This window comes from Phaethon aethereus (genome assembly GCF_964289735.1).
Source record: "Phaethon aethereus genome assembly, chromosome: 11".
Taxonomy (NCBI): Eukaryota; Metazoa; Chordata; class Aves; order Phaethontiformes; family Phaethontidae; genus Phaethon; species Phaethon aethereus.
The window spans coordinates 14,082,632-14,108,968 of NC_138587.1; the positions used below are offsets into that span (position 1 = coordinate 14,082,632).

At 55.2% G+C, this 26,337-nt stretch overlaps 2 protein-coding genes across 2 annotated transcripts; both read right to left on the bottom strand.

Annotated features, from left to right (window-relative positions):
* Nucleotides 1-9,554: 9,554 nt before the first annotated feature.
* UQCRC1 (ubiquinol-cytochrome c reductase core protein 1) lies at nt 9,555-18,896 on the bottom strand (the record flags this gene model as incomplete). The annotated part of the gene is made up of 13 exons (XM_082004603.1): nt 9,555-9,744; nt 10,605-10,680; nt 11,753-11,841; nt 11,987-12,072; nt 13,087-13,247; nt 14,014-14,157; nt 14,549-14,664; nt 14,796-14,875; nt 15,480-15,678; nt 16,455-16,584; nt 17,569-17,655; nt 18,159-18,299; nt 18,825-18,896. 13 exons carry the CDS (start codon nt 18,894-18,896, stop codon nt 9,680-9,682), a joined length of 1,446 nt encoding a protein of 481 aa, XP_081860729.1. The 3' UTR covers nt 9,555-9,679.
* An 869-nt stretch (nt 18,897-19,765) lies between these two features.
* SLC26A6 (solute carrier family 26 member 6) lies at nt 19,766-24,868 on the bottom strand (the record flags this gene model as incomplete). The annotated part of the gene is made up of 19 exons (XM_082004600.1): nt 19,766-19,789; nt 19,875-19,996; nt 20,270-20,324; nt 20,451-20,636; nt 21,177-21,281; nt 21,384-21,476; nt 21,643-21,712; nt 21,801-21,907; nt 22,030-22,125; nt 22,267-22,344; nt 22,451-22,564; nt 22,672-22,819; nt 22,915-22,997; nt 23,194-23,346; nt 23,475-23,639; nt 23,737-23,912; nt 24,071-24,181; nt 24,291-24,430; nt 24,741-24,868. The coding sequence occupies 19 exons, from the start codon at nt 24,866-24,868 to the stop codon at nt 19,766-19,768; spliced, it is 2,154 nt and encodes a 717-aa protein (XP_081860726.1).
* Between the last annotated feature and the right edge of the window lie 1,469 nt (nt 24,869-26,337).

Sequence of the window (26,337 nt, forward strand, 5' to 3'; positions counted from 1 at the left end):
GATGAGGAGCCAGCACAGGGCTCAGGAGTCCCTAGTTAACAAGCTACCTTCATTAGCTGCATCCGTGCGGCTGGGCTTTGGGTGATGCTGGGGGTGCCCAGAGGGGCTGCACAGTGGCTGGGGCTGGGTGTCGGGGACTCAGGGGGAAGCAAGGTGAAGGCTGGGGCTGAAGTGCCCCAGGAGGTGACATGCCCCCATGCTGCACAGAGAGACCACCCACGCAGCCAGGCTCATCCGGCAGGAATCTGGCTTCTCAGCTGATTGAGGCACTGGCTGCTCCCCTCCACTCCTGGCCCTGCTGCTCCCACCCGCAGCAGGGACCAACCAGGCTCTGTAAAATAAGCCTGGCTTGCGCCCGAGGATGGAGATGTGGGAGAGGGTGGAAACACAGGGACCAGGTACAGCAAAGCTCCCCCAGCACATCCACACAGGGCCAGTGCTGCCTTTCCCCATGCTGACAGCCCCATGGGGTGCACACGCCCTGGAGATGCCCCAGCCAGCCTGGCACATGCCATTACTGAAGGGAAACTCCTGCCTCTTCCTAGGGGCAGACAAACTGCCTGCCTCGGGGGCACGGCAGATTAAGGCGCTCCCAGCCCAGCCCTGGCTGCGGGGCATGCAGGCAGTGGCAGGCAGCGCCCGAGGCACAGCCGGGCTCGGGGTGCACGAAGGGAGACCCATCGCAGTGTGAGAGCAGGGACTGGCAGAGCAGAGGGAGCGGTTTCCCCTCAGATACCTGCAGGAAGGAGAAGATGAAGGAAACCCAAGGGAGAGCCGCCAGCCCATGGCACGCACGCTCAGGGCATGTGCGGGCTGGGGCCGTGGTGCACAGAGCGTGACGTAACACGCCGGGCGGCTGAGCCAGCCCGTGCCCGCCTGCACCCATCGGTGCCGCCCAGCCTGCCTGCGCAGCCGCAGGGGTCCCCGGGGACCGGCAGCGCAGCACCTTGGGCCTGGCAGCAGGATGCAGAGGTGAAAGGTGGCATTCCTGCAGCCGTCCCCGGCAGAGCAGGTCGGGGCAAGGCCAGGTCACTGGTGCTTCCCTGCAGCGCTGGGGGAGGCGAGAAGATTGTCTTACCTGCAAACACCAAGGTGCCATGTCTCTGGCTGCCTCGATCCCTCACCAGCATCCCTCTGGGAAGGTGCTGCAGGCAGATGGGGCAGCTCAGCCCCCACTGGGCGCTGGGGGGGCCGTCACTGGGGGTAGGGGCTGCTCCTGGTCTTGCACGGTGCCTGCCGCTCTGCACCAAACCTGGCTCCCAGGGGCTGGGCAGGAGCGGCACGCAGGAGCCCGGCACTGCTCCCAGGGAGTTCACAGGAATGCTCAGCATCGCCGCGGGCAGGATGGTACCACTGCGCTCTGCTTCAAATCAGAACGAGCCGGGGAGCAGCTGAGCCAGATCCCAGGACACAGAGCCCAACCCTGCGGGGCCGGGGTGCTTGCCGGCAGCACAGCAGCCACTTGCCACATGCGGGGCCAAGATGCCCACCAGTCCCAGACCTCACAGCACCTCTGCATCCCGTCAGAGGGGGACAAGGACCGCAAAGCCGTGGCTGCCCCATCCCTCCTCCCCAAGCCCCAGAGCTGGGAGCAGGTTCAGGTGGAGATGAGCAAGGCACCGCCAACTTCCACGTGCATGGGAACTGCTTTGCCGCCTGCCACCAAGCTTTTCCCCCTCCCAGGGCTGGGAAACCGCAGCTGCCCAGCTCCCAGCACGGCATCCAGGGCCACGAGGCCAGCTGCGGGCTAACCCGTCCATGGGAGTCCCCACGGGCCCTGGAGACCCGTGAGGGGAGAGCTGCAGGAGCAGGCAGCAGCGTGGCAGGGGGTGCTGGGGCAGCGGCGTGGCGGCAGGGGCACACGGCAACCGTCCGCCGGGCAGGGAGGAGGAATGGCAGGCGGGCAGCACGCAGGCCTGGGAAGCTGGAGCCGTTCCCGGGATGCTGCCAGCTGTGCTGCAAGAAGCTGCTCCTCGTGGGGGGTCCACACAGCTTGATGGGGCCGGGAGTGTTTGTTCCTCCCTCCAACGGCAACAGCAGATGCCTCCCCGGCTGCAGCAGCTCAGGGCAGCTCTATTCCCACGGGAGGAGCGTTGCCAAGAGGAATAGCTGTGAGCCTGTGAGGAGTGAGCCCTCAGGGGCCCCTATCCCAGCCCCAAAGGATGGGGGCAAGGACATGCTGGACCATTGTCCTAGGACCCTGCTGCTGTACCAGGGCTCGCTGTGGATAGTCATTGCCTTCCCAAGAGCTGGAAATAACGAGTCACTAACGGCTGCCACGGGCAGAGGCACAGCCAGCCCTGGCAGAGCAGCACACCCGCCCGTGCTCACAAGTGGCCGGCGAGGGAGTCCTGCTCTGGAGCTGCACAAGAGGGAGTTTGCCCACCTCAGCTCTCCAAACCCAGCTCTCCCACAGCCCTTGTGCCAGGGAAAGGCTGGCCCTTGCTCACTCCGCTTTCAGCCGATCCCACTCTCCCTGCCCCACTTTTGCATCTGGGATGCGGCTGTGGTGGCTGGGAGGATGGGGTGGTTGCTCAACACTTCCTCTCTGCCTCTATTCAAGTGTTTCACAATCTGCACCAACACCCCCTAAAAACTACCTGCGGCTCCGTATAAATTTCTGGCAGGGCTCGTGAAAGAGCCCCCGTCCCGCTCTTCACGGGGCTTGGCCGCTCCTTGCGCAAGAGGCGCCTGACGGAGCCGTGGGGAGCATCGCCCGCAGCTGGAGGGCTGGTGGGAGACGTGCGGGGCGGCACTGCAGCCCAGCAGGCAGCCGCTGGCACGTGCTCCGCCGGGGAGGGGACGGCGCAGCTCGCACCAAGGTGCGGCAGGGGCCCTGCCCATGACAGGCAGGGGCACGGAAAGGGGTACAGTACCGCTGGAGAGCTCGGGCCATGCTGCAGCCTCCGGGGAAGGGGCTCTTGCAAGTCTCAGGGGCTGGTAAAAGTACATGGATGGCACAAGCTCCTTTACCTGCAGGATGCCATCGCACCTTCCCCTGCCAGGCATATGCCAGCTAACAGCGCTGTAAGATACTGCCCCGAGTGCTTCACGCAGCAGCCATGGTCCACGGGAAGGGTCTTCTGCTCGGGGGGTGAGGAAACTGGGGGGGCCCAGCACACAGGGGACAGAGGCTGCAGGAGGGGCTGGGAGCACCCCGACCTGTGGGGTAGCAGGGGGGTGCGGGGGGGACCATGCTGTGATGGGATTTGTGCAGTTCACGAGACCAGGCTTGTCCTCACGGCTCTCCCCTGCGAGGCTGTGCCATTGCTCCTTCAGCTCTTTGGCTGAGTGCCCGTCTCCAGAAGAAAAGAATAAAAAGGACGAAGCACCCGCCCTGCCCCACTGGGGTGAATCGCTGTCTGTCACCATGGGAACTCCTCCCTCCCCAGACCCCCCCAGGATGACTTCATATCTCCAGCGAGCAGGAGGGCTGTGTCACCAGGATGGCACAGGGCAGCCAGCCACGTACATCTCACACAAGGACCTCCATAGACGTGGCGGGGACACGGGGCAGGATGCTGCAGAGCTCCGGGGGAAGGCTGAGCAGCCTTGGTGAGGGTCCCACCGAGGATGGAGGTAGGGTCTGCACCCACACAGCGCATCCCCAGAGGAACAAGGACTGGGGGGTCTCAGAGCTGCAGTGCCTCTGCACCCCTCCTCGCTGCCATGGAGGAGGGAGGAGTGCAGGATCCTGTCTCTGGCCGCTTGCCACCTTTGGGAGTCACCAGCTGGGACCGTGGGGACCTCAGCCCTCTCCATCTCCTCAGCAAAGCTGGGGGCAAGGTCACCTGTGAGTCACCGCTGCGCGTGCGAGGCAGAAAGAGGAGATACTTGCATTCCCATGTCATAGGGTCTCCTGCCAAGCGCTGCACATCTGGAACAGCTGTAAACAAAGCAGGGGAAGCCACAGAGCCACAGCAGAGAGCAGCTGGGGGCAGTGGGGACCTCCAGCTTCGCAGCAGCCGGGTGGGGGGAAGGGGTGGAAACGCAGAAGCGCCACGTGGAGCCCAGGCACCCGGGGTCAAGCACGCTCACCTTCCTGGAAGCCCCTTGGCATGCCAGAGCATCCTCCGTGGCAGGTAAGCGGAGGCAGGAACTTGCCATGGACACAGTGACTGCTGCTCTGGTTCCTAGAGGCTCACCAAGCCTTCCGCCCGCACGAGGCCCCAGCCCCGCTCGCCGTGTCTGTGGGCAACTGTCACTTCAGAGATCCCTACCTGGAAATCACACCCTCCGAGTTTCATCGGAAGCACCAAGTCTCTGTTCTCAATTGCTATGAGCACTGCTCAAGAGCAATGCAGTCTGAAGGGAGAGGTCATGGGTCTGGAATATATGAATCTGTACAATGCTGAACTGCACACTGTACCCTGAGAAACTCAGAATGCGGTTTTCTGAAGCTGAAATACATCAACTGTTAAATCTTGAAGCAACACAACTGTAATTCCCTAGATTAAACATTCAAATAACAAAGAAAAAACCTCCCCCACAAGAGTCATCTCACTCTTCCCTAAATATAACGAATAAAAGATAAGCAGCATGTTCCCTTTATAGCATTATCCAAGTGTCTACTCTGAATAAAAGTTACACACAAAGTAGAAAATAGTGCATGGTACTGGGGCTGCTTTACAAAACGCTTTGCACATCTGAGTCGCCGTGTGCTGAGGGCAGCGCACGTGGCGCGGCTGTTCTACGTATTGCACCACGTGCCAGTACCCACATTCATGGCAACACAGTGCCCAGAAAAGCTAAATGCTCGACGTCACACCGCAGGCTCTTGGCAAAACTAGGAAGAGCACTCAGATATTCAGGCTCCTGTTTCAATATCTTAATTACATAATTAGCCTCACTCAAATCGGGTCATGTGGCATTCGATCCAGCTTTCTTCGCTGTCCTTGTGCTATGCAGTTCTCACACCAAGGCAGCATACAGAGCCTTAAATAATCCCAGAGCACAGCAGAGGCTCAGCGATGGATGGTGGGACACAGAGCAGGAGCAGCATCTCCAGAGCAGGATACCTCTTTGTACAAAAAAATCCCTCCTGCTCTCACAGACCAGGGCTGGGACCTCCCCAGGCTGCCACCCCCTGCAGCCTAGTGCTGGGAGCAGCTTCATTTTCCATTCCTAGGCAGGTGAGGAACCTGGGCAGATCCTCCTCCAGACACCCCACTTCTAGTAGCTTTTCTGAGTGTCCTCAGCAATGGGCAGCAAAGCTGAACTTCAGCCTGGCAGCCCCACAAAAAACCTCAGAGCCCCGAGGAAGGAAAATGTGTAAGGGGAAAGAGTTGGAAAGAAGAGACTTGCATGGAAAAATGAGAACCACTGATCCTCTTTGGATGGCGTGTGGGGCAAAGCAGCTTTTAATGAGGGTGTTCAGGGCTCAGACTCACTCCCTTCCAGACACACCATTGAAGAAAGAGCGGAGACAAAGACGACAAGTCCTGCCGCCGTGCCCTGCTCAGACTCATGTCTCATAGCAGCCCGGGATGGCTGTAGCTGGCAGTCAGGCCTGGATGGGCCCTTTGTCCGTTGCTTTTCCATGCAATGAATACACTAAAGCTTTAGATGAGCCGTTTCCTTCTCCAAATACGGGATTTCTGGATACGCATCCAGATACTGCGGCTCACCGTTCCTCTCTCCCGGTGTACAAAGTCCGCACGGTGCACAGAAGGGCAAGGTGAAGCGCAGGAGGCCTGGGCAGGGCAGGCCTGTGAGTCCGCCCAGCATCGGGTACCACCCTCACCCTAGCAATCCCGCAACCCTGCCGGGGGACGGTTCGTCACAGGGAGAACTCGGCCCCCCTCTGAGCGAAACACTATGCAGGGGCTGGCCGGGGGAAAAGATCCCCAGTCACAGCCATGCCGATGCCTCGGTTAATGCCTGCACCAAGGGGCCCAAGCAGTGCGAGGATCTGCCAACACGAGACACCAGCAGAGCTGCATTTCTGCCCTGTCTCCTAAACCCCTCTCACCTACTGCTCCCGCTGCCATTTTCCACCGGCCTCTGCAGGAGAGCGGGTAGAGAAGCAGGCCCGAAGGGCTGCAGGCTCTCCTCCCAAAAGCTCTTTGGCACCAAAGAGCGGCATGGCTCCAAGCCTCTCATTTCTATGAAAGCCTTTCTGCATCGCCCTGCTTCCCTGAGGACACGCTTGGCTCAGCACCCACGATTAGTATCAACTGTACTTTCCAGGGGGGGTAATTAGTTCAGGTGAGGCAACTACTGACAGTTGGCTGCTGTGGCCCCTCTTCTTGGCAAGCGCCCGAATCCCAAACAGGCAGCTCACATATCAAAGGGGCTGCCTGCTCCACAAGCAGATCCACCCAGTACATCTGCCCTGGCCCTGCAGCCCCACACTGGGGGTACTGACAGCTTTTCCTGCTGGAGACCAGGGAAACCTGGAGCACTCAGCACAGGTCACTAACAAACGCTCCCCATTTTCACTGCTAGATTTTATGTACCCAGAATAGCTCAGTATGGTGGAAAAACATTACTGAAGCGCTGTGCAGGTGGCATTAGAGCCTTGCATAGGGTGCACACAATGATGCACAGCATCCTCTCTTCCAGCCAAGAGACAGAGTACCAAGGTGTCAGGGAGGGAACACAATTGCCCAGAGGTAGGTTGAGGGCACAAGCTTCAAAGAAGGAACTTTACCAGGAGAGGATAAGACAGCACCGTGCGGAAGGGGAGGGAGCAGAGGCCAATTCATACACCAGCCTAAATTTATCAACACAGTCTAATGGGATCCCAAGTAACCTTCCAAGTGAAGTAGCAAAATAAAACACTTAAGCCATTGAAAACCAGGCTGGTCAAAGAGCCCCGCTGAACAATCCTGCATTGTCCAGGGAGCCAGGAAACAGATTTATTAGGTCACCCAGGCCATCTCCAGTTTCAGTGAAATTGCCCTGTTCTAGGGATGGTTCCAACTCCCTCCTCCAGCACTGCCACTGTCCTTCACTGGGCAGCGGAAACCACAGGAAGAGGAGGGGAGAGGTCCAGAGAAAGATCTTGTTTTTTCAAGGTTCGGGAAAAGCACTGAGGTAGGACACTTCCGTCGTGCCAGACATTTCCCAGTTTGGATTCCCTTGGACTGAGGCTGCTCCAATGGAGAAAGAGAAACACAGCCCTACGGCTCAAACAGCAAGAGACCTGCCAACAAGATTAGAGCTTCAGTTCCTCCAGCACCGAGGGCTTCAGCTGCCAAATGCCCAACGACTCCGCACTAATTCCAGGTTACACTTCCCAGGCCCCTCACTAAGGCTCAGAGTACGGGTGTCTTTGCCAAGCAATAACACTCTCGACTCCTGAATGGGTTTCTCCTCCCCACCTTTCAGCTCCCTAGTCTGGCTGCTTGTTGTTTACCAAGGAAAAATGATATCGCAACCTCTCAATCCTTAGAGCTGGTGAGATGCCGGTGTTTCTGGAAGCATGGACTGCCACAGCACCCAAACACTACAGGCACTACAAGGCAGAGTGCCATGGGAACTGCAGCCAGAAGATGCCAACATCTTGGGCACGGCTCAGCCTCAACTCCTAGCTGCTAGCAGGCACTCAACAGCACTCCTCATCCAATGCCACTCACCAGGGCACAGTTCCTAGTCCGGATCAGCCCAGATAGATACTCAGATTTCTACATGGATAAAAGCATCTACAAAATATGTTCTAACACTGCATAAGCCAGCCACCTTTGCAGAGCTGCAGCCTCTTGGTCAGGAGGAAGCGGGTGTTAGTCCTTGCTGAAATGCTGGGAGCATGCTGCTGAGCGCAGTCAGCCTGCTGCTTCTGCAGAGAAACAGAGCAATGTGGAAAGCAGCAGTTGCAGAGGGGTTTTAATCTGTTCCTAGTACAAAGTAGTGAAGGAGGGCCTGGGAAATTACTCAAGGAAAACAACCATTGCCAAGCAGATACCTCCAGAGAAGAAAACTTGTAGGAAATGCTAAAGCAAGGATGTACATCCTTTCCTTGTATTTCTCACCAACTGCAAAACACCCTGGAAGCTCACCTTGGTGGGGGGAAATATATAGCAATGGAAGACAAAAGAGGATTACAGTCTGATTGCAGTCATAAAACCAAGACAGAATCATTTACTGGTTCCACAAGGCTTGAGGTGTGAGCTTGTTTAATTTTTCAGCCCTCAGTGCACTTGTAACGAGCCAGAGCTTGCGACGATAGTTAAACCCAAATTGCATCAAGAACATTTAACAGTTTCAAACTTGCCTAGTATACGCAATGAGTTCAGACACACTGACTCTCTCACCAAGAATCCAGATTCAGCACAAATGATTTAGTACACTGGATTAGTCTCAAGTGTAATGACTAACTCCTAGAAACTTTTACACTATTTTTAAATCCCACTTGTCAGGGCAGCACCTGGAAATTAAATGAGAATCCCAGGGAGATTTATCCCAAAGACAAAAATTAAACAGGGGTACTTCGCAGCTTACAAGGGTAGCTGTGACAGGCTAGTGCCATCTGGTGGGAAGCTTTTTTCCATCCCCCTTGCTCAGTTTCATCCTTTCTATTCCATGTTCCAGCTTCCCAGACGAGACAAGACAAGGGAGCAGCAACCAGATTAACACCAGAAAAAGCAGAAAGGGCTGGGTAGCTCTTTCAACTATTCAGACCTAGAGATTATCTTCCAGCTATAGGCGAAGGCCACCCTACACTTCAGTCTGCAGCTTCTCAACTATTGCATAGCTGGGACTGCCTGGATAGATAGAGGAATGTGTCAATGAACACCGACATACTCCACAACAATCTCTGCTCATTATTGAGCTGGCGTACAGATAACCAGGGAGCTTAAGATGAGAGGTAACATACCCCCATATAGGCTCTGGAAAGATGTTTGCTTAGCAGCAGCTCCAGCTCCTCAGACCATCCCAACTCTGCTACAGACAACTGCCTCAATCGTACTGGAGGCAGCATCAGGCAAGGCCAGGCTGATCACCTTCACCAGCTTCAGTAGGTGGTGGGAACTCAGCCAACCAGTTTTGTCTATGACTGATTAGGGAGAGAAGGGTTAGACAAATGGCCCCTGCTGCAGTCACTCCAACAAGAGTGGGTCACAAACAGCCAGGCCAGAAACACTAACATCACCCCAGGGACAGTAAGAGACAGTAAGCTTCCCATAGATACATTTTGATCTCCCTGACAAGCAGGAGAGCAGATAGGTCCCCTCAGACAAGGGCCCTTTGCTCTTAGGTCTGCACAAACAGCATTGCTACAGCCCGAGTTTGACCATTCTGCTGCCTGCACAGAAGGGACAGTGGAAATAGCTAGAGCTACCCTGGCAGCCTCATACCAGTGGAAAGACTTCCTTCAACCAGCCTAAAGACAAGACCTCTGGACCAGGACACTGCCAGCTCAGGACAGAGGACTTGAGGCTGCAGACAGACACACAAAGATTCTAGCATGAGCCCTGACAAATCAAGACCGATTGGTCCAGCATCTCACCAATTTGGCAAGATTAACAATGTCTACATACATGACCCAGCAAGACACAGTTGATTCCCAGCAGAACCAACTCCATATAGGATATATTTATTTTTATTTTACATTTAACACAGAGAAGACAGCCATCTTGATGGGACTCATCTTGCCCCTGGTACACAAGACATTCAAAGCCACAGGGAACCTGTCACAGTCCACAGCTTCACTATTTCCAACCTGCAGGGACACATCCTAGAAACGGATCCAGTACATGGCACTGCGGATACGGTTGTAATCCAAGAGCTGTTCAATGGGACCTGAGCGAACAGAACAAGAGTTAGTCACTGGAGACGTAGTTATAATCCCTGTGCAGTTTCCCATGGTCTTAAAGCAGATGGTGGCAGAACAGACTGTGCTCACAATCCAGAGCAGCTATGCACAAAACCAGGCAACTACAGCTCAAACCTGCATCGGGAAAACCAGCAGATAACAACACCTGACAGAGAAATTATTACTTGTTTTCTGAGATTAAGTTGTTTTCTCATTGGTGCTGAGCTACAATGCTCAGTACAGTTCTACATACAGGTATGAAATACAGTCACAGAGACTTTGGCTCGTTCATTCCAACTTCCTGTTCAAAAAATGTCTCCCTTTTCCAAGCTGCTCCACTTTTGAAGGCCAGAGGAAACAGCTGCACGGAGGAGGGGAATCCACAACACACAGGAAGGAGGCAGCAGAGCGGAGCTGAGCTGCTCAGGCAGGTTTTCTGGGTGGAATTTGTCCTTGGCCAGACAGACATGCCAGAGCAGCACAAGAGAATGGGGTCCCTTCACTTCCCTTACATAAACCACCATGACCCCAGGGTAAGGACACCTGGCAGACACTGCTGAGCCCGCACCCAGCCATGGGACTCCCAATCTTAGTCATGGCTCCACAGCAAGTAGAGAGGTAGGAGGACAGCCAGCAGCTTGCTGCCACTGCATCTCCATCACCTGCAGGTTTGATCTCCTGGCAAATGTGCCTTGGCACATCTAACATGCAGAGGTAGGAGGATACCAGCAAAGAACTAGAGTGGGTAGGAGGCCAAAACAGACATGTGGAAAGTACAGGCAGCTCACTCCCACTCAGCTCTTGAGCCCTTCCTGTTTTTTGAGCTACCATGCTGTGTACTACTTACCAACTGCTGCAATTGCCGGGCATTTGTCATAAATGTATTTACTGCAGACCTCTCTCACCATTCTTGCATCAACAGCCTAATAAATATCAAACAAGCAATTAATGACCCTTCTAGCAGACCTGCATTTCTCAAAGTTGGAAATTACTGTTGCCATTACATATCAGGATCATTAAAAAGATATTGTCAGACGCTTGGGGGCCATCTGCGCCAACTGTACAGCTCGTCTGCAAGGATGGCTGATGTTCTACACAGTGCATTTTTCTGAGGGTAGGGAAAACGTGGCAGTCCAAAATCTGAAGCCTTTCAAGGGATACAGTGGCTGCAGAATTATGCAAACTAGATGCTGGCCACCTCTAGGGAAACTCTTAAAAAATTTCAAATTGTGCTACTTAACACAGGTGTACGCCCTCTTTCCAGGATGAACTGAATCCAGCCACAGGGACACAGGATACACCAAGTCTACGCCAGAGATTCTGACATATATCAGAGTCAGTGAGCTTACTGTCTGAACTCTGGGCAGCTTGACCACGGGATAAGTAAGTGCCCTGGTTTCAGCTGGGATAGAGTTAATTTTCCTCCTAGTAGCTGGTATAGTGCTGTGTTTTGGATTTGGGGTGAAAATAATCTTGCTGATGTTTTTAGTTGTTGCTAAGCAGTCAAGGACTGTCCAGCTTCTCGTGCTGGCCTGCCAGCAGGACGACAGGGAGTGCACAGGAAGTTGGGAGGGGACACAGCCAGGACAGCTGACCCAGGCTGGCCAAAGGGATATTCCATACCATATGACGTCATGCCCAGTATATAAACAGGGGGAGTTGGCTGGGGAGGCACCATGGCTCAGGAACAGATGGCCATTAGTCAGCGTGTGGTGAGCAACTGTGCTGTGCATCACTCATTTTGTATATCCTTTTATCATTATTTTCTTTTTTTCTGTCCTATTAAACTGTCTTTATCTCAACCCATGAGTTCTATGTTTTTTTCCTCCTGATTCTCTCTCCCATCCCACTGGCAGAGGTGTGGGTGAGCAAACAGCTGTGTGGTTGTTTTAGGTACCTGCCAGGACAGTAAGTCTCATGTTACTACAGCAAACTAAGGCCAGAAAATGCTGACACCAACCGTGCTCAGGTACCCCAACTAAAACAGATACCTACAGCAATCCTGGCATCCCATTCCTCCAGAGGGATACGGCGTCCGTAGTTTAGGAGATGGCTTCCAATATTCTCACACACTGGCGTAGTACCTAGATGTTGAAGATATCGCATGGTCAGCACAGCAGAAAGCCTTCCAGAATTGCAATGTCTCGCAGAGCTCTTGCTCCCCAGGAGAGACGCAAGCGGTAACCCTCTGAAAGCTGTGCAGTGGTCAATCCATAAACCAGAACATACCATCCAGTTGAGCCACCATGGCATTTCGGAGATAGTTCTTGGCTCTCTTCACCTCTGACTCTGTGGTACTAGTGCACAGACGCATCCTGGAGAGGAGATGGAAAGACCACTAAAGCTCTTAAAGATGTTTGTCTGCTCAAAGTGATTTTCTCCCTTTCCCAAGCCTCTGCAGAAACAGGTATTCTCAACATCACTTGTCTTGCACGTTCGAGATTCATTCTTGATCACTGCAAAGCCACTAAGACCTGGGAAGCACTGAACAGCAGGATGCGAAAGAGCTCAAGCTTACAGGCAGGGGATATCAGCCAGCAGGTTGCACGCTAAGTTACACTCACAAAGGCTTAAGCAGCCCTGGTGCCAGCTCCAGCTTGCCCATCAGGCACAGCAGCAAGCGGTCTGCAGTACGTTCTCACAAGAGAAGGCAGGCATGTCAGCTATTCCCACACATGGCAAGCTACTATGGAAACTAATGCTGAAAGAACAAGACAGTTCTACAGAGTCTGTTTGGACTCCAGCTGCTAAATCCCTTCCTCCCCTGCCAACTGCAACATCTCTAGGGCAAGGGCTAACTCCATCTGCTCCACACACAGCACAGCTCGGCTCTGAATCTCAGATGTAGTCTCGAAACATTACTGGGAGAGATATATACACACACAATAAGACGGACAGACAGAAGGCCTCCAAACACTGGCATGACTCCAGCAGCATGGCATTTATCAACCACAACATAACAGGCAGGAACTCTGCCTGCTTTGCTCAAGTTTAACAAGACAATGGAGATACGTCTCTTGGGCACCTGGGAAAGCCTTGTCTCTAAGCGATGATCTCACTTCTACATGAAAAAACCAAAGCCTCAGTGCTAACGCTTGGAAGCACGAAAGAAAGACCCAAAGAGTCCTAAGAGATTAAAATAGCTCCTCAAAAACCACATCCTAAGACATTTACAGAAACCACTTACAGGACCTCTTAACCAGAATGCGAGTTATCAAGAATTCACACAGACACACAGCTCTCTGAAGACCAAATACACTGTCCACTAGCTCAGTCTCCCATGAGAGGGTCAGATTTTAAACAAGAGCTTTTGCCAAAGTGGCACTTACCACTCCCGCTGAGTACAGTACATCATATCATCTATGGACAGAGGATCAGAAACAAAATGGAAACCGAAGAGGCCAGTATCAGAGTAAGAGGTGTTGAACGTCTGGAAACTGTGGCAGAGATTATGCTCCACAGCAAGTGTAGCCAGCCTGCTGGACTGATTCTGTAAATAAGGAGATACCATCAGCCATTTCAGTCTTACAGCCTCCTCACAGCTCAAATTCTTTCCAACTGAGCTGTTTTCACAAAGACCACAGACAAGACAGAGCGGAACACTTTACTGGAGGAGAGCTTAATTTAGGTCCTTCATGTGGTCAACAGATGAGATTCACTGGTGGAAAAGCCACAGACAATGGCCTAAGAGTCCATCCAGCAAAACCATTTCCTTTACCAGACGCAGATGAGGAGTTGGTATGTACACCATTGTAGCAGTGGGAGAAAACGGGAAGTGCAAGGACTCCCAGTAGTGGGGGTTAGCAGAGTTATGCAGGCCAGATTCCAGGTGAGAATGGATGTAACATTGGGGTTTTAAACAAGTTCCACCTCTTTTGCAGTTGTAAGATAAACTTGCATCCTCATGATCTATAGTCTCACTATAGAATGCTCTGTCCTGCTTCCATCACCTCCCCCACTGAGTGGTTAGTTTGTAAGGGTAGGAATAAGCTGCTGAGAATTCATCAGCTAAACCTCTTCCAAACTTGGCAGAGAAGGCTCAATTCAGCTCCTAGCACCACCTCTCAAGAAGGCTAATCCAAGTCCTGGATTAGCCTTGATTATGCTTCTATCCTATTTTCCAGGAGACTCCTGACCACTTCACAGTTGGAAGTTAACTGCAACAGCCTCCCATAAAGCACATTCAACCACAGCCTCCACAACATTTCATATTAAAAGGTTCCATGCTTTCCCTATCACACTCACAAGCTTCTTACCTTACCACCTCCAAACGTGCGGTCATAGCGTCCAATGATAGCATTAGCCACATTGAGGACAACATTGTCTGGATCAGCCCACCCTGGCCCCTCCACGGCAAGAGCAATATGGGCAACAGGCAGAGCATCATCTCTGGCACGGATCTAGAAAACCATCAAGGAGCAGGTTACAACTGCATCTGCACTGTGGCTTTTGCCAGGCTGACAAACTGGAAGACTTGATATTATCCCAGTGAAATGAAGCAGTCCCAGGCACTACTGAGCACAAGCCAGCTGCTCCAATATGAGTTTTCCAGCAGATGATGTGAGCAACAGCCTCACATTCCTAATGGATTTGGGTCCTATCTAAAACCCAACACATGGTGGCAATAAGCCCCAAGAACAGAACGTGGGGGCAGTACCAAGATGCTGCATCATCAGCTTCTCTGAGATATTACAAACAGATTTTTCCTCTCAGAAGCAGCTATAACTGGTTTCACATTCACATTCACTCACAAAACACTGCTTGTTTTGTTTCAGACCAAAACAACTCTACCTCACTCCCTGTGAAGCGGCAGCGTGGGAGGACAGGCACAGCATCCTCTTTGTATGTAAAAGGAACTCCACTGAAGTGTTGCCTAGCCACATCTACCAGTTCTTTGTGGGAAATACCTGGCAATGGGAAAGAGAGATTTGCAGTGTTAAACAGCTTAATTTAACAAAACCATCTGATTTTACATTAGAGATGTGTGGCAGGGGTTTGATCACCAGGCTTCCCAGAATCACAAGGATCTAGAACTTACCTCCAGCAGCTGCCAGGACCATACGAGGTGCCTTGAAGTGAGTATCAACATATGAAGTTAGATCTGCTCGAGTCAGATGCCTAGAAAGAACAGAGAGATGCAGTATATCTGCACCTCTGAGCTGGAGGGATGAGAGGCTTAGAAGCAAGTTCACAGTGCAGAGACAGCAGTGATGTTGTTGGTTCTCTTAGCTGTGGGGGTAACAATACTTTTTAGAAGCAAGACTGCACTGTCTGTGTTTTCCCTGTGCTCTAATTCCAGAACACAGTGACCAAGATGGAGAGTCAAGGACAGACTTCAATACAGACTATAGTACTGACCCTGGTCGCTGAGCTACCAGTACCCTAACAGGTGTGTACGCTCAAGGCCGCTGCTTTAATGAGCACCCCTAGTTCTTAATTTCTCCAATGGTGTCAAACTGACAAGTATGGGAGAAGGTTCAACCCAGCCCTACCAACCTACCACATTGTGTGAGGGGGATTCTTGACAAGGATGTGTGCAGCATTACACTTTCACTACCACCGATGGAGAAAACAATCAAGACACAACAAGAAGCTCACAGGCACAGATGACCTCTGTGTACAAACTGGTTTCCTTGTGCAGTCACCGCTACAGAGAAGCAGCAGTCATGCACCCCAAGGACTGAACCCACAGGCTGTGTACCAGATCCAGCCTGTTGCTCACTTGATGTTCTCTGTGGTCCCCTCGACAGTGTGGGCCAGTGCAGTCCCCTGGAAAGCGGTGGCATGAAGGTAATCAAAGGCAACATCTGTCAAGTTGCTGTCGATTTCTTTCAGCTCCTGAAGGATGACACCACGTTCCTTCTCGATCTGAGACTCCTCCAGCGCACAGTTCTGCACAATGTCAGCCAGAAGCTCTACGACTGCAACACATTTCCTACGTTAGCAATCCCGTTGCATCACTGCTACCCAGTACAGCTGAAAGGAGAAAAGACACAGGCAGCAGGGGTACTGCAAAAGTGAGTAACAAACCATGCTGGGAAGTGGATGCAACATAATAGAGATGAGTACTACTCTTTCCTACAGCATCAGAGAGGGACAAACAACACTGTTTTAGCATGAAGTCTCCAAGCATCACTACCAGTGGAAAGCAGGCAACAAGTGCAGCAGGTGAAGCTTCTCGGAAGTGGGGTACTGTTGCAGAAACACACTGAAACCTTACAGAGAGCTTGTAACATCTACAGCGTAGGCCACATCTACAGTAGGGCCCACAGCTCTGACTGAAATTGCTGCCTCTGGCCAAAACTGACTCAAAGAGGAGTCTGCATATGGCAGTACCGAGCACAAGCAACAGCTGCAAGAGCTGCACTGAGCACTCCTGACACAGCAGCTGTCACTGACCTCAGTTTCTCAGCTCCATAAAACAACCACAGACGACTACGCTCTCACGCCTGGCAACACAGTGCAGCCTAACATAACGAGAGCTTTGCAAAACTGCTTTTAGGAATGCATGAACTTGAAGCACCATGTCATGGCAGTGCTCTCTTCAGCTACCAACTAGAGCCTCCAATTTACCACTCAGCTACAGCTTCATTCCCTAGTTGTTGTTAGAAAGGATGTTAGTAGGAGAGAAACACAAACACATGCACTTGCTTCATCCTTAACCTCTAAATCAGACTTTGCCCGGTGGCCATCCTACCTTTGGGCATGTCCTTGGACAAAGCTTTTATGTAATAGGCAGTCTGCTCACGCGAGGTGTACCCATTCAGGTGAGCACCCATACTCTCCACCTCCTTCTCAAAGGCAGCACAAGGACGCTTCTTTGTGCCCTAAGAAAACAGATAAATACAATTAGGAAATTAACAGATTTCCCTCTCGGGCAGAACTAAAGCAAGGAAGCAAACAATAAAGACATAAAACAATAAACCCTGTCACGTGATTCATAAAAGCCAAGAGCAAGTGCAGAAAGCAAGAGATTTAAAACTTGTCTTATTTACTCTAGCTAAAGGATGGCTGAGGTGTATTTTGAAAGACCAATAAAAACCCAGTGGGGAAGGAGCAGACCTCCAGTAAGAGACAACAGTGGCTGAAGATCACATCAGTGGGAGTAAACCAAGAACAAGCCTAAACCAAAAATAAGCAGGTTTCTAGCTATTCAAGCAGCTATATTCAGAAGCCAGAATAGGAGCAGAAAACTACTAATACAGATTTCATCTCCTAAGGACCAAGCCATATGCTGCAGTTGCCTATGATGACACAGGCTGGACTTGAGTCAGCAAGTCCCAGGCTTAGATGCCTTCTGCCCTAGGGCTGTTCAGCAGACACTTTATTAGAAAAGTAAGAGCTGTAGCCTCTAAACTTTGCTGGTCCACTAAGAAAACCATAAAAAAATGGCTACAGAAAACACTGCTTTGAGCTCTGCCTGCTAACCTGAAGAAATGTGCTTCATAACAGTCCTTTACGTGCACTACATAGTGACTGGGATAGTCAGGAAGTGGAACCACGGCATCAGAGGTTGCTTGTTACTTAAATTTTTTTTTTCCTTTAGGAGGGGAAATACCAACGAGTAAATAAGAGTTGCCTTAATTCATGTATGCTGGCAAGGTGCTGCATATTCAAACAAAGAGCACCATATAGGCTAGGTGCCTTCCCAAGTTTCTTTTTACACTATGTGTAAGTCTCTGGGACTTAGATGACCTCACTTACACTGTCTTTTAACATCTGCAGCCTCTGAAGCAAGAGCTCAATATATAAGTAAATATTTAGAACAGCTTTCCATACAGTCCTGTGCCAGACCTAGCATACCTCCTTACCTTAAAGGCCAGATGTTCCAGGAAGTAACCAGCCCCGTTGTTCTTCTCGTCTTCATAGCGGCTGCCCACCTTGATCCACACGCCCACCTAAGAGCAAAAGCATCAAGTACACATATTAGAAAACAAACAGCATGCTCAAGTCTCATGCCACATATGTAACAGCAGGGACAAGAAGTATCCTCCACAAACATTGCCCTAGTAGCACCAAAATAAGAACAAGCACCAGCAACTGTTTCCTGTACATATTTTGGTTTTTTTTAATCTAGCATTTAATTAAGCTTCACAAAAGCCTTTCTAGTTTTCTATATCTCTAGTTTTGCTAGAGATATAACTTCTATTGGTCATTTACAGTTACACAAAAACCGTAAGGCTTGAGTAAACTCGTAGAATGCAAAAGCTTGACTACAGACTTATATAAAACCAGGCTAGGCTTTCTACTGCTACATTCACCCGACCAATTAGCAAAGAGAAGTAGCATACTCTCTGTCAAAAGCTTCCATTCAAATAGGGGTGTATCACTTTTGGAAGATAGCTGCAGACTAGGCAAGGCTGAATGTTTCAAGTAAACCATCAACCTATCTTAAACTCACCGTACATGTTGGCTGATTGGACTCCTCTGAAGCTACACGGAGACCATTGTCCAGAGTGGTGACTTGGGTCTCAGGGATATTATGGAGTGTCTGGGCATAGGTGGCAGCACCTCGGTTCCTTGTGAGAGTCAATAAAGGTGCCTAAAAAAAAAAAGCTACCATCACCAATAAACAGCAACTCCCCTCCGCAGGGCAGATCTCCAGAACGCAGATTGCTGGGCACACAGCTGACAAAAGCTAGGCCAGACAAGCTCTTTCACGTTTATACTGGGGCGTTCCTGCTGCACACTGTTAGTTAAACAGACACCTGGAAATCCTCCACAGCGCCAAAAATTTCAAGCAGGTCGAAAACCTCAGCGAAGCGTCCCATGAACCCGTCAAAACCCGGTACTGGGGCGGAGGAGGAGAGCGGACAGCAGGCCCCCGGCAAGCCCCACAAAGGGTGAAAACCACCATTGCCCTGCGCCCGGCGCGGCCACGCTCCAGAGGCAGAGGGCTTCCATGGCGACCACCGCCCGCTCCGCACCGGCCGCCACGTCCCCGTGACCTTCTTGGCCGGCCGGCAGGCTGAGCCCGGCAGCCGCACCGCAGGGCCTCCCGCGACCCCTGCCAGCCTCCCCCCAGCCCACCTCGCCGCTTCCCCCGCCGCCGGCCACGGTGACTCACGGAGGGGCGAGGGCCCCGCAGCAGGGCCCACCCGGCCGCACACCCAGCCCGACACACAGAGGACGCCGCCATCTTGTCCCTGCCGCCACCGACCGACCGACCGACCGCTTTGCAGCGCGCCTGCGCACGGAAGGAAGGGCTAGAGGGCGGGGAGGCGCATGCGCACAAGGCCGAGCGGCTTGCCCGAATCAGCTGTGTGCCTGTGCACTAGAGGGACGTCTGCGCAGGAGGAGGGGGCGCCCCCTGGTGGCTGGAGGGCGCGGCGGCGGGTGAGGGCTGGGGGTGGCCGGGGCCGCGGGGGCCGCGGGGACCGCGGGGGATGGGCGTGCGGGATGGGGCTTCCCTGCCCGTACCGCTCCCTCGGCCGCAGTCCGAGAGGCCCGGAGCGGGACGGACGGAAAAGTGCCAGAAAAGGGCGAGAGGAAGGGAGGTGGCGGGCCAGCCTGCCCGCGGGGAGGGTCAGGCCTGGACCTGGGCCCAGCCGGGCAGTGCCCACCAGTGCCAGGGTGCAGCCAGGCAACCCTGCCTGAGGTCACCGTTATTGAGGAAAGTGCATCAAAACGAACCCTGAGAAACACTATACGGTTTTATTCGTGACACCAACCTGCTCCCAGGAGCAGACCCTGCCTCAGCCAGCTCCATGGGCCCCTGCGCCACCCCCCGAAACCAGGGCCCAGGCAGGCTGGGGCTGAGCAGGGCCTCCTGGCGCACACCTGGGCATGGGCTCCCCGTGTTGGAGCAGGGCGCTGGGCCCCTAGCCTGCAGCAGCTCAGTCATGGGTGAGCTCATGACCAGGGCAGGGCCCCAGCTCTCAGCATCCAGAGGGACTAGCGGGGGTACGAGGCCTCTAGGCCCCAGGGATGGTGAGCTGGTGCTGTTGGAGTGGCAAAGCCCTGCCTTGTCTGGCCAGCTCCTTGGGGAGATGTCTTCCTCTTGCAGGGCTACATTCTGGTGCTGAGGTCCACCTAAAGGAGACAGACAGGGAGGGGTTGGCTTAGTTGCCCCCCCCCCTCCATCACAGTGATGGGGATGGTGAGGCTGGGTGCTTACCGAGGCCTGGTGCTGCTCCCCACTGATGTGGACCACGGCGTCATGTACCGAGGGGAAGAAGCAGTGCTTGGTGATGGTCGAGGTGAAGAAGTTGCCCCGCTCCAGCTGGGCAAGGACGGATGCTGTGTGGAGGGAGAAGCATCCGAAGCTATGGCACCCAGCTGAGTGCACCACCCACCATCCAGAGGAGTCTCGCTCTCCCCATGCTGCGGGGGCACCAGGGCTGGCACAGGGGATACAGCATGCCAGCCAGGGGCCACAGAGCTCAGACTGGATCCCTGGGACAAACTGCAGCACCTGTGCCCTGGGGAAACCCTGGGGATGGGGACAGCAGGTGTGTCCCAAAGGTGTGGTCGTGCCCGGCAAGGGCTGATGGTTCCACAGAGCCTCCTCACCTGGGCAGCTGGCAACGAAGATGTCCACTTCTATCTCATGGAAATCCCTGAAGATCTGCAAATGGCAGAAAACACGTTTCACCCGGGAAGAGGGATGGGCAGCAGCCATCAGGCCACCTTGCAGGGCCCTGGGGATGCCCCCAGCGAGGCTGCTGGCCTGCCCACTCCCCTGGCACCTTACATTCTTCAGAATCTTGATGGAGACGGTGTCCATGAAGCTGACAGGGCTGAAGTCCAAGATAATGGCATGGAAGCTGGGCTGGGGCAGCCCCAGGGTGCGCAGTGTAGGCTGAGTGGGTGCACTGCCCTCTGCGCCGCTCAGCTCGATCACCGCCATGCCTGGACCATTGTGCCCAGCATCTGTGTCCTGGGGGAGGGAAGGAGACCCAGCCTCACCAGGTGGGGCCTGGTAGCACCCCTGGCTGGGCAGTGTCCCCCCCTGGGCTCACCCCGCCCTATAGCAAAGTGCGGTCTGGTGAGGCTGTGATAGGGCACAGGCAGGGTGCCCTGGGAGTGGGTGCCTTGCTCACACCTTCACCCACTTTTGGGCTCTTTCTGGGTGCGCTGGGACCCACCCCTCCTCCCAGTGACCCTCTCCAGAGCCGGGATCATTAGCTGGCACCAGGTCAGCCTTTGCTCTTGCCCTTAATTCTGATTAACTCGCCAAATGGCAATGACTCACTGGCTCTACTACCTAATCATTAAAGGCACGGCTTTCCCGGCTGACCTTGGATGTGACGCCATGGCCCTACTCTGCCCCAGTGCCTCTTCTTCACCCAGTGCCCCAGGATGAACCAGGAACCCCACGAGCCACTGAGCCTGGCAAATGTGGGAGCAGGAGGGTCAGGACAAGGCAGGGAGGTGGCGCAAGGTGTCACCAGAGGAGTCCCCCACAGCAGGGAAGCACCTTTTTCCTCTTTGCCTTCTCCTTCTCTGCTTTTTTCTGCTGTTTCTTCAGCTTCTTGAGGGCCTTCTTCTTCTTCTCAATCAGGCGATCCACGTTGATGCCGCTCTGCAAAACAATGCAGCCCCATGTCCCTGGACGCCCCACTGCTGCTGTGGTCCCAGCAGGTGGGGGGCATGGGGAGCACTGGGGGGCTGGCAGCTCTTCTACCTTCTTCTTCAGGGCCTCGGCATACAGCTCCACGTTGGCAAAATAGAGGGTGGAGGAGGAGCGGAAGATCTTCACACCAGGGACCTCCTGTGCCTGGGGACAGATGGGAGGGTGCTACCCCAGGGACAGAGCCTCCTGCTCCCCTTCCCTCCCTCCCCCAAAATGTCCCTGCTCCTGTCCCCAGTGAACAGCTCCTGGGGATGCTTTGAACTGCCCCCCCACTGCCAGCAGCTCTTCTCCCACGCCCTGGTGCTGTTACCATTTGGTATTCAGCCACGTCCCTGTAGACTTCGGTGTCGGGGATGCGCCCCAGGATGGAGTAGTGGGGGCTGTGGGGAGCAGAGCAAGGGGCTGAGGTCACCACGGGCTTCCCCTGCCCTCAGGAGACGGCCAGGGCCCCAGCCCTGGGGTACTCACAGCTGGGTGCGGAAGATGACGGTGAGCAGGCTGAAGGCCACTGAGGCCCCCAGGCCGATGTCCAAGTTCAGCATGAGAGTGGCCACGAATGTCACAATCCAGACCATCTGGAGGGGGGACACGGTCAGCTGCGGCACAGCCTCCCCGCTGGCACCTGCATGCCTCAGGGAGGGTGGAGAAACCCTCTCCAGGGACAAGAGCAAAGCCCCGGGGCTGGTCAGTGCCTTACCAGGTCCACCCGGTTGGACTTCCAGAGTGTGCAGAGGTCACTGAACTGCTTGAACATGCCCTTGAGGTTGATAATGATGATGGCAGACAAGATAGCCTAGGAGAGAAGTCCCTGCAGCTATGAAGATGCTGAGGGCAGGCCTGGGGGCGGGCCTTGGCCGTTCCCCTGCCACACCACTTTGCCATGGGACGGGCACAGGGGTGGGACATGGCATAGAGGCTGTGGGACCAGATGTACCTTGGGCAGGTCCCGGAAGAGCTCTCCAACCTTCAGGATGGTCACCAGGATGACCAGGGATGCGATGACACCGGCTACCTGAGGGGAAGGGGAGCAGGAGGCGAGAGGTGAGCCCCCCACCTCTTGCTGTGCTCCTTGCCCCAGGTCCAGCCCTGCAGAGGGAGGCAGCGCTGCCCAGCCCCACCTGGCTGTTGCCCCCTGTGCTCTCCTGCACCAGGCTCCGCGACATGGAGCAGCTGATGGCGAAACACTGGAAGAAGCCCCCCAGGAAGTTGCAGAGGCCGAGCGCAATCAGCTCCTGCAGGGACAGAGCAGCAGTGGGGCAGCACCATGCCTTCCCCCGCCTGCAAGCAGTACAAGCTTGGTTTCCACCCAGGGAAGGGGCCCTGCGTGTCGGAGCATCACCTGGTTGCTGTCCACTTTGTAGCCATGCTTCAGGGCGAAGATCTTGCCCAGGGATATGCAGATGGCATAGCCCACCACAGCAATGGCAAAGGCGTTGCCCACCACCTGCCCAAAGTAGCTGATGTTAGGCACCACAGGTGGCTTCAACCTACAGCCAAGACAGGGAGACAGGGCTCAAAAGGGGGGTCCTGTGGGCAGTGTGGTGCCCTGGCGCAGCCACCCTCACCACCTGGCCCTGCTCACCCGCTGGGGATGTTGCCCACCACAGAGATGCCAAATTTGGCGTTCAGGTTGACACCGTAGGAGATGCCAGTAGAGATGACGATCTAAGGGAGGATGGCTGGAGTGAGACAGGACCTTCCTGCACAGGGTCCGTGGTGGAGGAGGAGGGGACGCATGCCCTGAAGCTGCACTTGCCAAGGCACCCCATCCCACCCCTCCCCACACTGGAGGGGGTAGGGGATAGGGAATAGAGCCACCCATGGTTGCATCCCCACAGGGAGCTGGGGCAGCTCTGGGTACCGTGATAAGCTCGATGGGGATGGGCATGGGCAGTTTGTCAGCGAACTCATGGTTGAACTCTTTCACGATGAAGATGACCAACATGGCAATGACGGCTGTCACCAGGGTGCCCACATTGGTCTCTCGCAGCTTCTGGGAGATCTCAATGAAGGTCTAGAGAACACAGGATGAGGGAACAGGCTCAGGAATGCAGATGCCTCCCCCACAGGATTTTGGGGGCTTCTGTGTGCCCCACAGGTGAGTGCCTGAGGGTCCCAGGGCAGCAGTAAACTCCCACTCACCATGAACAGCGAGAGCGGCCCTGAGTGCTCACTCAGGGAGACCCCGAAGACATTCTTTAGCTGGGAGATGAGAACATGCACAGAAGCAGCGGTGGTGTAGCCACGTACCAGCGGATCCGAGAGGTAGGTCACCACGAAGCCAAACTGCAGCAGGCCCAGGGCCACCTGGAAGGAGAGGTGGCAGGAGGAGTGCCCTGCAGCTTGCAGCCATGGGGCACCATGGCACTCCATTCTCTGCCAGGTTGTCTTGGGGCCCTCTTACCTGGAAGATGCCCGTCAGGACAGTGATGGTGGCCACCAGCTCTACCCTGGCAGCATCTCGCCGTTCCTCATTGACCATTATGATGTTGGTGCCGTTGACGGACTCCAGAAAGTTCTCGCTGGGCACCAGGGAGTCTGTCAGACTCCCGATCATGACAGAGATGACGGCAAAGGGGCCTGGGAACAGGTGAGGTGTGGACAGGGACCCAAAGGTCAGCACCAGGACCTTTCTGAGGTCCACAGGCACTTGTCCCCTTGGGCCAGGCTCAAAGTGCCCCCTTCATCCTCGCTCCCTCCCCGCCCTCCCCATGGGAGCACACGGTCCCTCAGCTCACCCACAGAGTTGTGTCTGGATGTCCCAAAGAAGAAGTAGAGGAAGACGGGGTAAAAGGAGGAATAGAGACCGGTCACAGGTGGCAGCCCGGCCAGCAGTGCGTAGGCGAGCCCTGGTCACGGGGGAGCAGGGAGAAATGTCAGAGACAGCTGAGCCCCAGCCCCCCTGCCTGTGGGGAGCCCCTGGCAACCTGGGCATGGCACAGGAATGGCATCGCTCACCCTGGGGCAGGTGCATGATGCCCACACTGAAGCCTGAGGCGATGTCCCCAGGAAGCCAGTCCTTGACCGGGTAGCGGGGCAGCCAGTGCAGGAAGGGCAGGAAACGGAAGAGCAGGGACTTGGCGGTGGAGCCTGAGCATCTGGAGGGGACGGAGCAGGAGCCGGGGCTGAGCACAAGCGTGGGGGCTTGGGGACATCATCAGGGATGGATGGGGCCCCATGGGAAGCAATGGGTCCTGTGGGACCCCCAGCTCCAGCTGCTGGAGCTGGGTGTCCCTCCAGGCAGAACAGAATGGGGACACTTGGGCTTGGGAGAACCAACCCCCACATTTGCACCGTGTCTCCTGCAGAGACTGGGACAGCCGGAGCCGGGCTCCCCGTGGCAGCGGGGCTGGGTGGCACGGTGTCCAGCGCGGTCCAGGCACATCCCCCCAGCTGGTGCGGTCCTACCTGGTCTTGCAGAGACAGCCGCGCAGCGAGGGCTTGGCAGGAGGTTTCCGCTGCGCCACCTCCTCCAGGTCGGCCTCGCTCAGCACTTCGCGGGGCACCCGGTGGCTCAGTGTCATCTCCGCTGCCATGGCTGCCCGGCCCTCCCACGTGCCAGCCCGCTGCGGGGAGATGAGGGACACCTCAGCTGCGTCCCCACGGCTGGGGGCACCTGGCATTTGTAAATCAGCACTGTCTGCTCCTGCCCCACGCCAGCCCCATCCGCCCCGCTGGTGTGCATGAGTGGGGGCTGCCAGCAGAGCTGCCCTGGGGGGGGCCTTCCCCTCCACCTGCCCATGCAGGACCCACCTTGGTGCCAGCCACCCTTCTTCACGTACCGCAGCACAGCCAGGGCAGTGCACCAGCACAACCGCCGAGCACAGCCCCGACCACCCCATGATCCCGTCCGCAGACTTTGTCCCTTTACACATGAGGGGAGCAGGAATGTCAACCCCCAGCGAGCGTCACGGGCTCGCCATTCCTCTGCCGGCGCCCTCCCCAACCCCCTGCACTGCAGAGTGGGGCCGAGCCCATGGACCCAGAGGAGTGGGGCTGGGGTCTTCATGGGGCTAAGATGGTGGGACTGAGGCATCTCCATACGGATCCACAGCCTGGCCTTGCTTGGGGCTCGAGCCAAGAGCTGCCACCGTCCTGCCAGGCTCAGCTGGCTGGTGGCCCTGGCTGATCCTGAGACACTGACCCACTTGCAACCGGACCCACGTGCCACTCACAGGGTGCCCGGGGCAGTGCCAGCCCTCCTACCTGCTGTGCCCACGTTGGTCAGATGTCACCAGCCAGGTGCACGCTCTGCTCCCTCCTGTTTATTAATACCTGCCCATGATCTTCCAGACACAGCTCCCTGCCTTCTGCCCTCCCTCCTGCCCTGCTGAGGAGCTGCCTGCTGCCCAGTCCCACTGCTGCGTGGCAGCCACCACGCTCCCCCGGTGCCCTGTTGTGCTGGGTGCTGCGGCTGTGGCAGGCCCAGGGCTGTCACCACTGGCCCAGGGCCATCCTGGGCACTGTCCTGGCCAGTCACAGCTCCTGGCCTGCAGCCATGCCCGGGGTGCCACTGTGCCCCAGCACCCATGCTGGGTGCAGGGCAGGGGTCTTCTTGCCACTGGGAACGTCTTGGTGCCAACTCCCTGCCAAGAGCTGCCGAGCACTCACCTCCCAGGGGCACTCACTCCTTGGGGACCTGCCATCACCCTCCTGTACCCTCAGGGCTCCCATGGGTGTCCTCCCCCCACCCCACGTCCTGGAGCAGGAGCTGTTCCCGGGGCAAGGAGGGTTATCCGCAGCCTCCGGCCGTGGCATCCAGGATATTTTCCACAGGCTCTGGCCCCTGCTTACCTGCTGGGAACAGGTGTGCTGTGCTCTGCGGTCTGCCCCGCTCTACCCCAGCACGCAGACCTAGCTGTTATCTTGTTCCAAAGGTCCCCAGCGGGCATCAGAGTTCCGCTGAACCCATCACGCCTTCCTGGTCTCCACCACAACCTGGTATGACCATTGGTTTCAGAGCGCTCCTGAATCACTCTTGGCCCAGGCCCATGGGGACACGGCA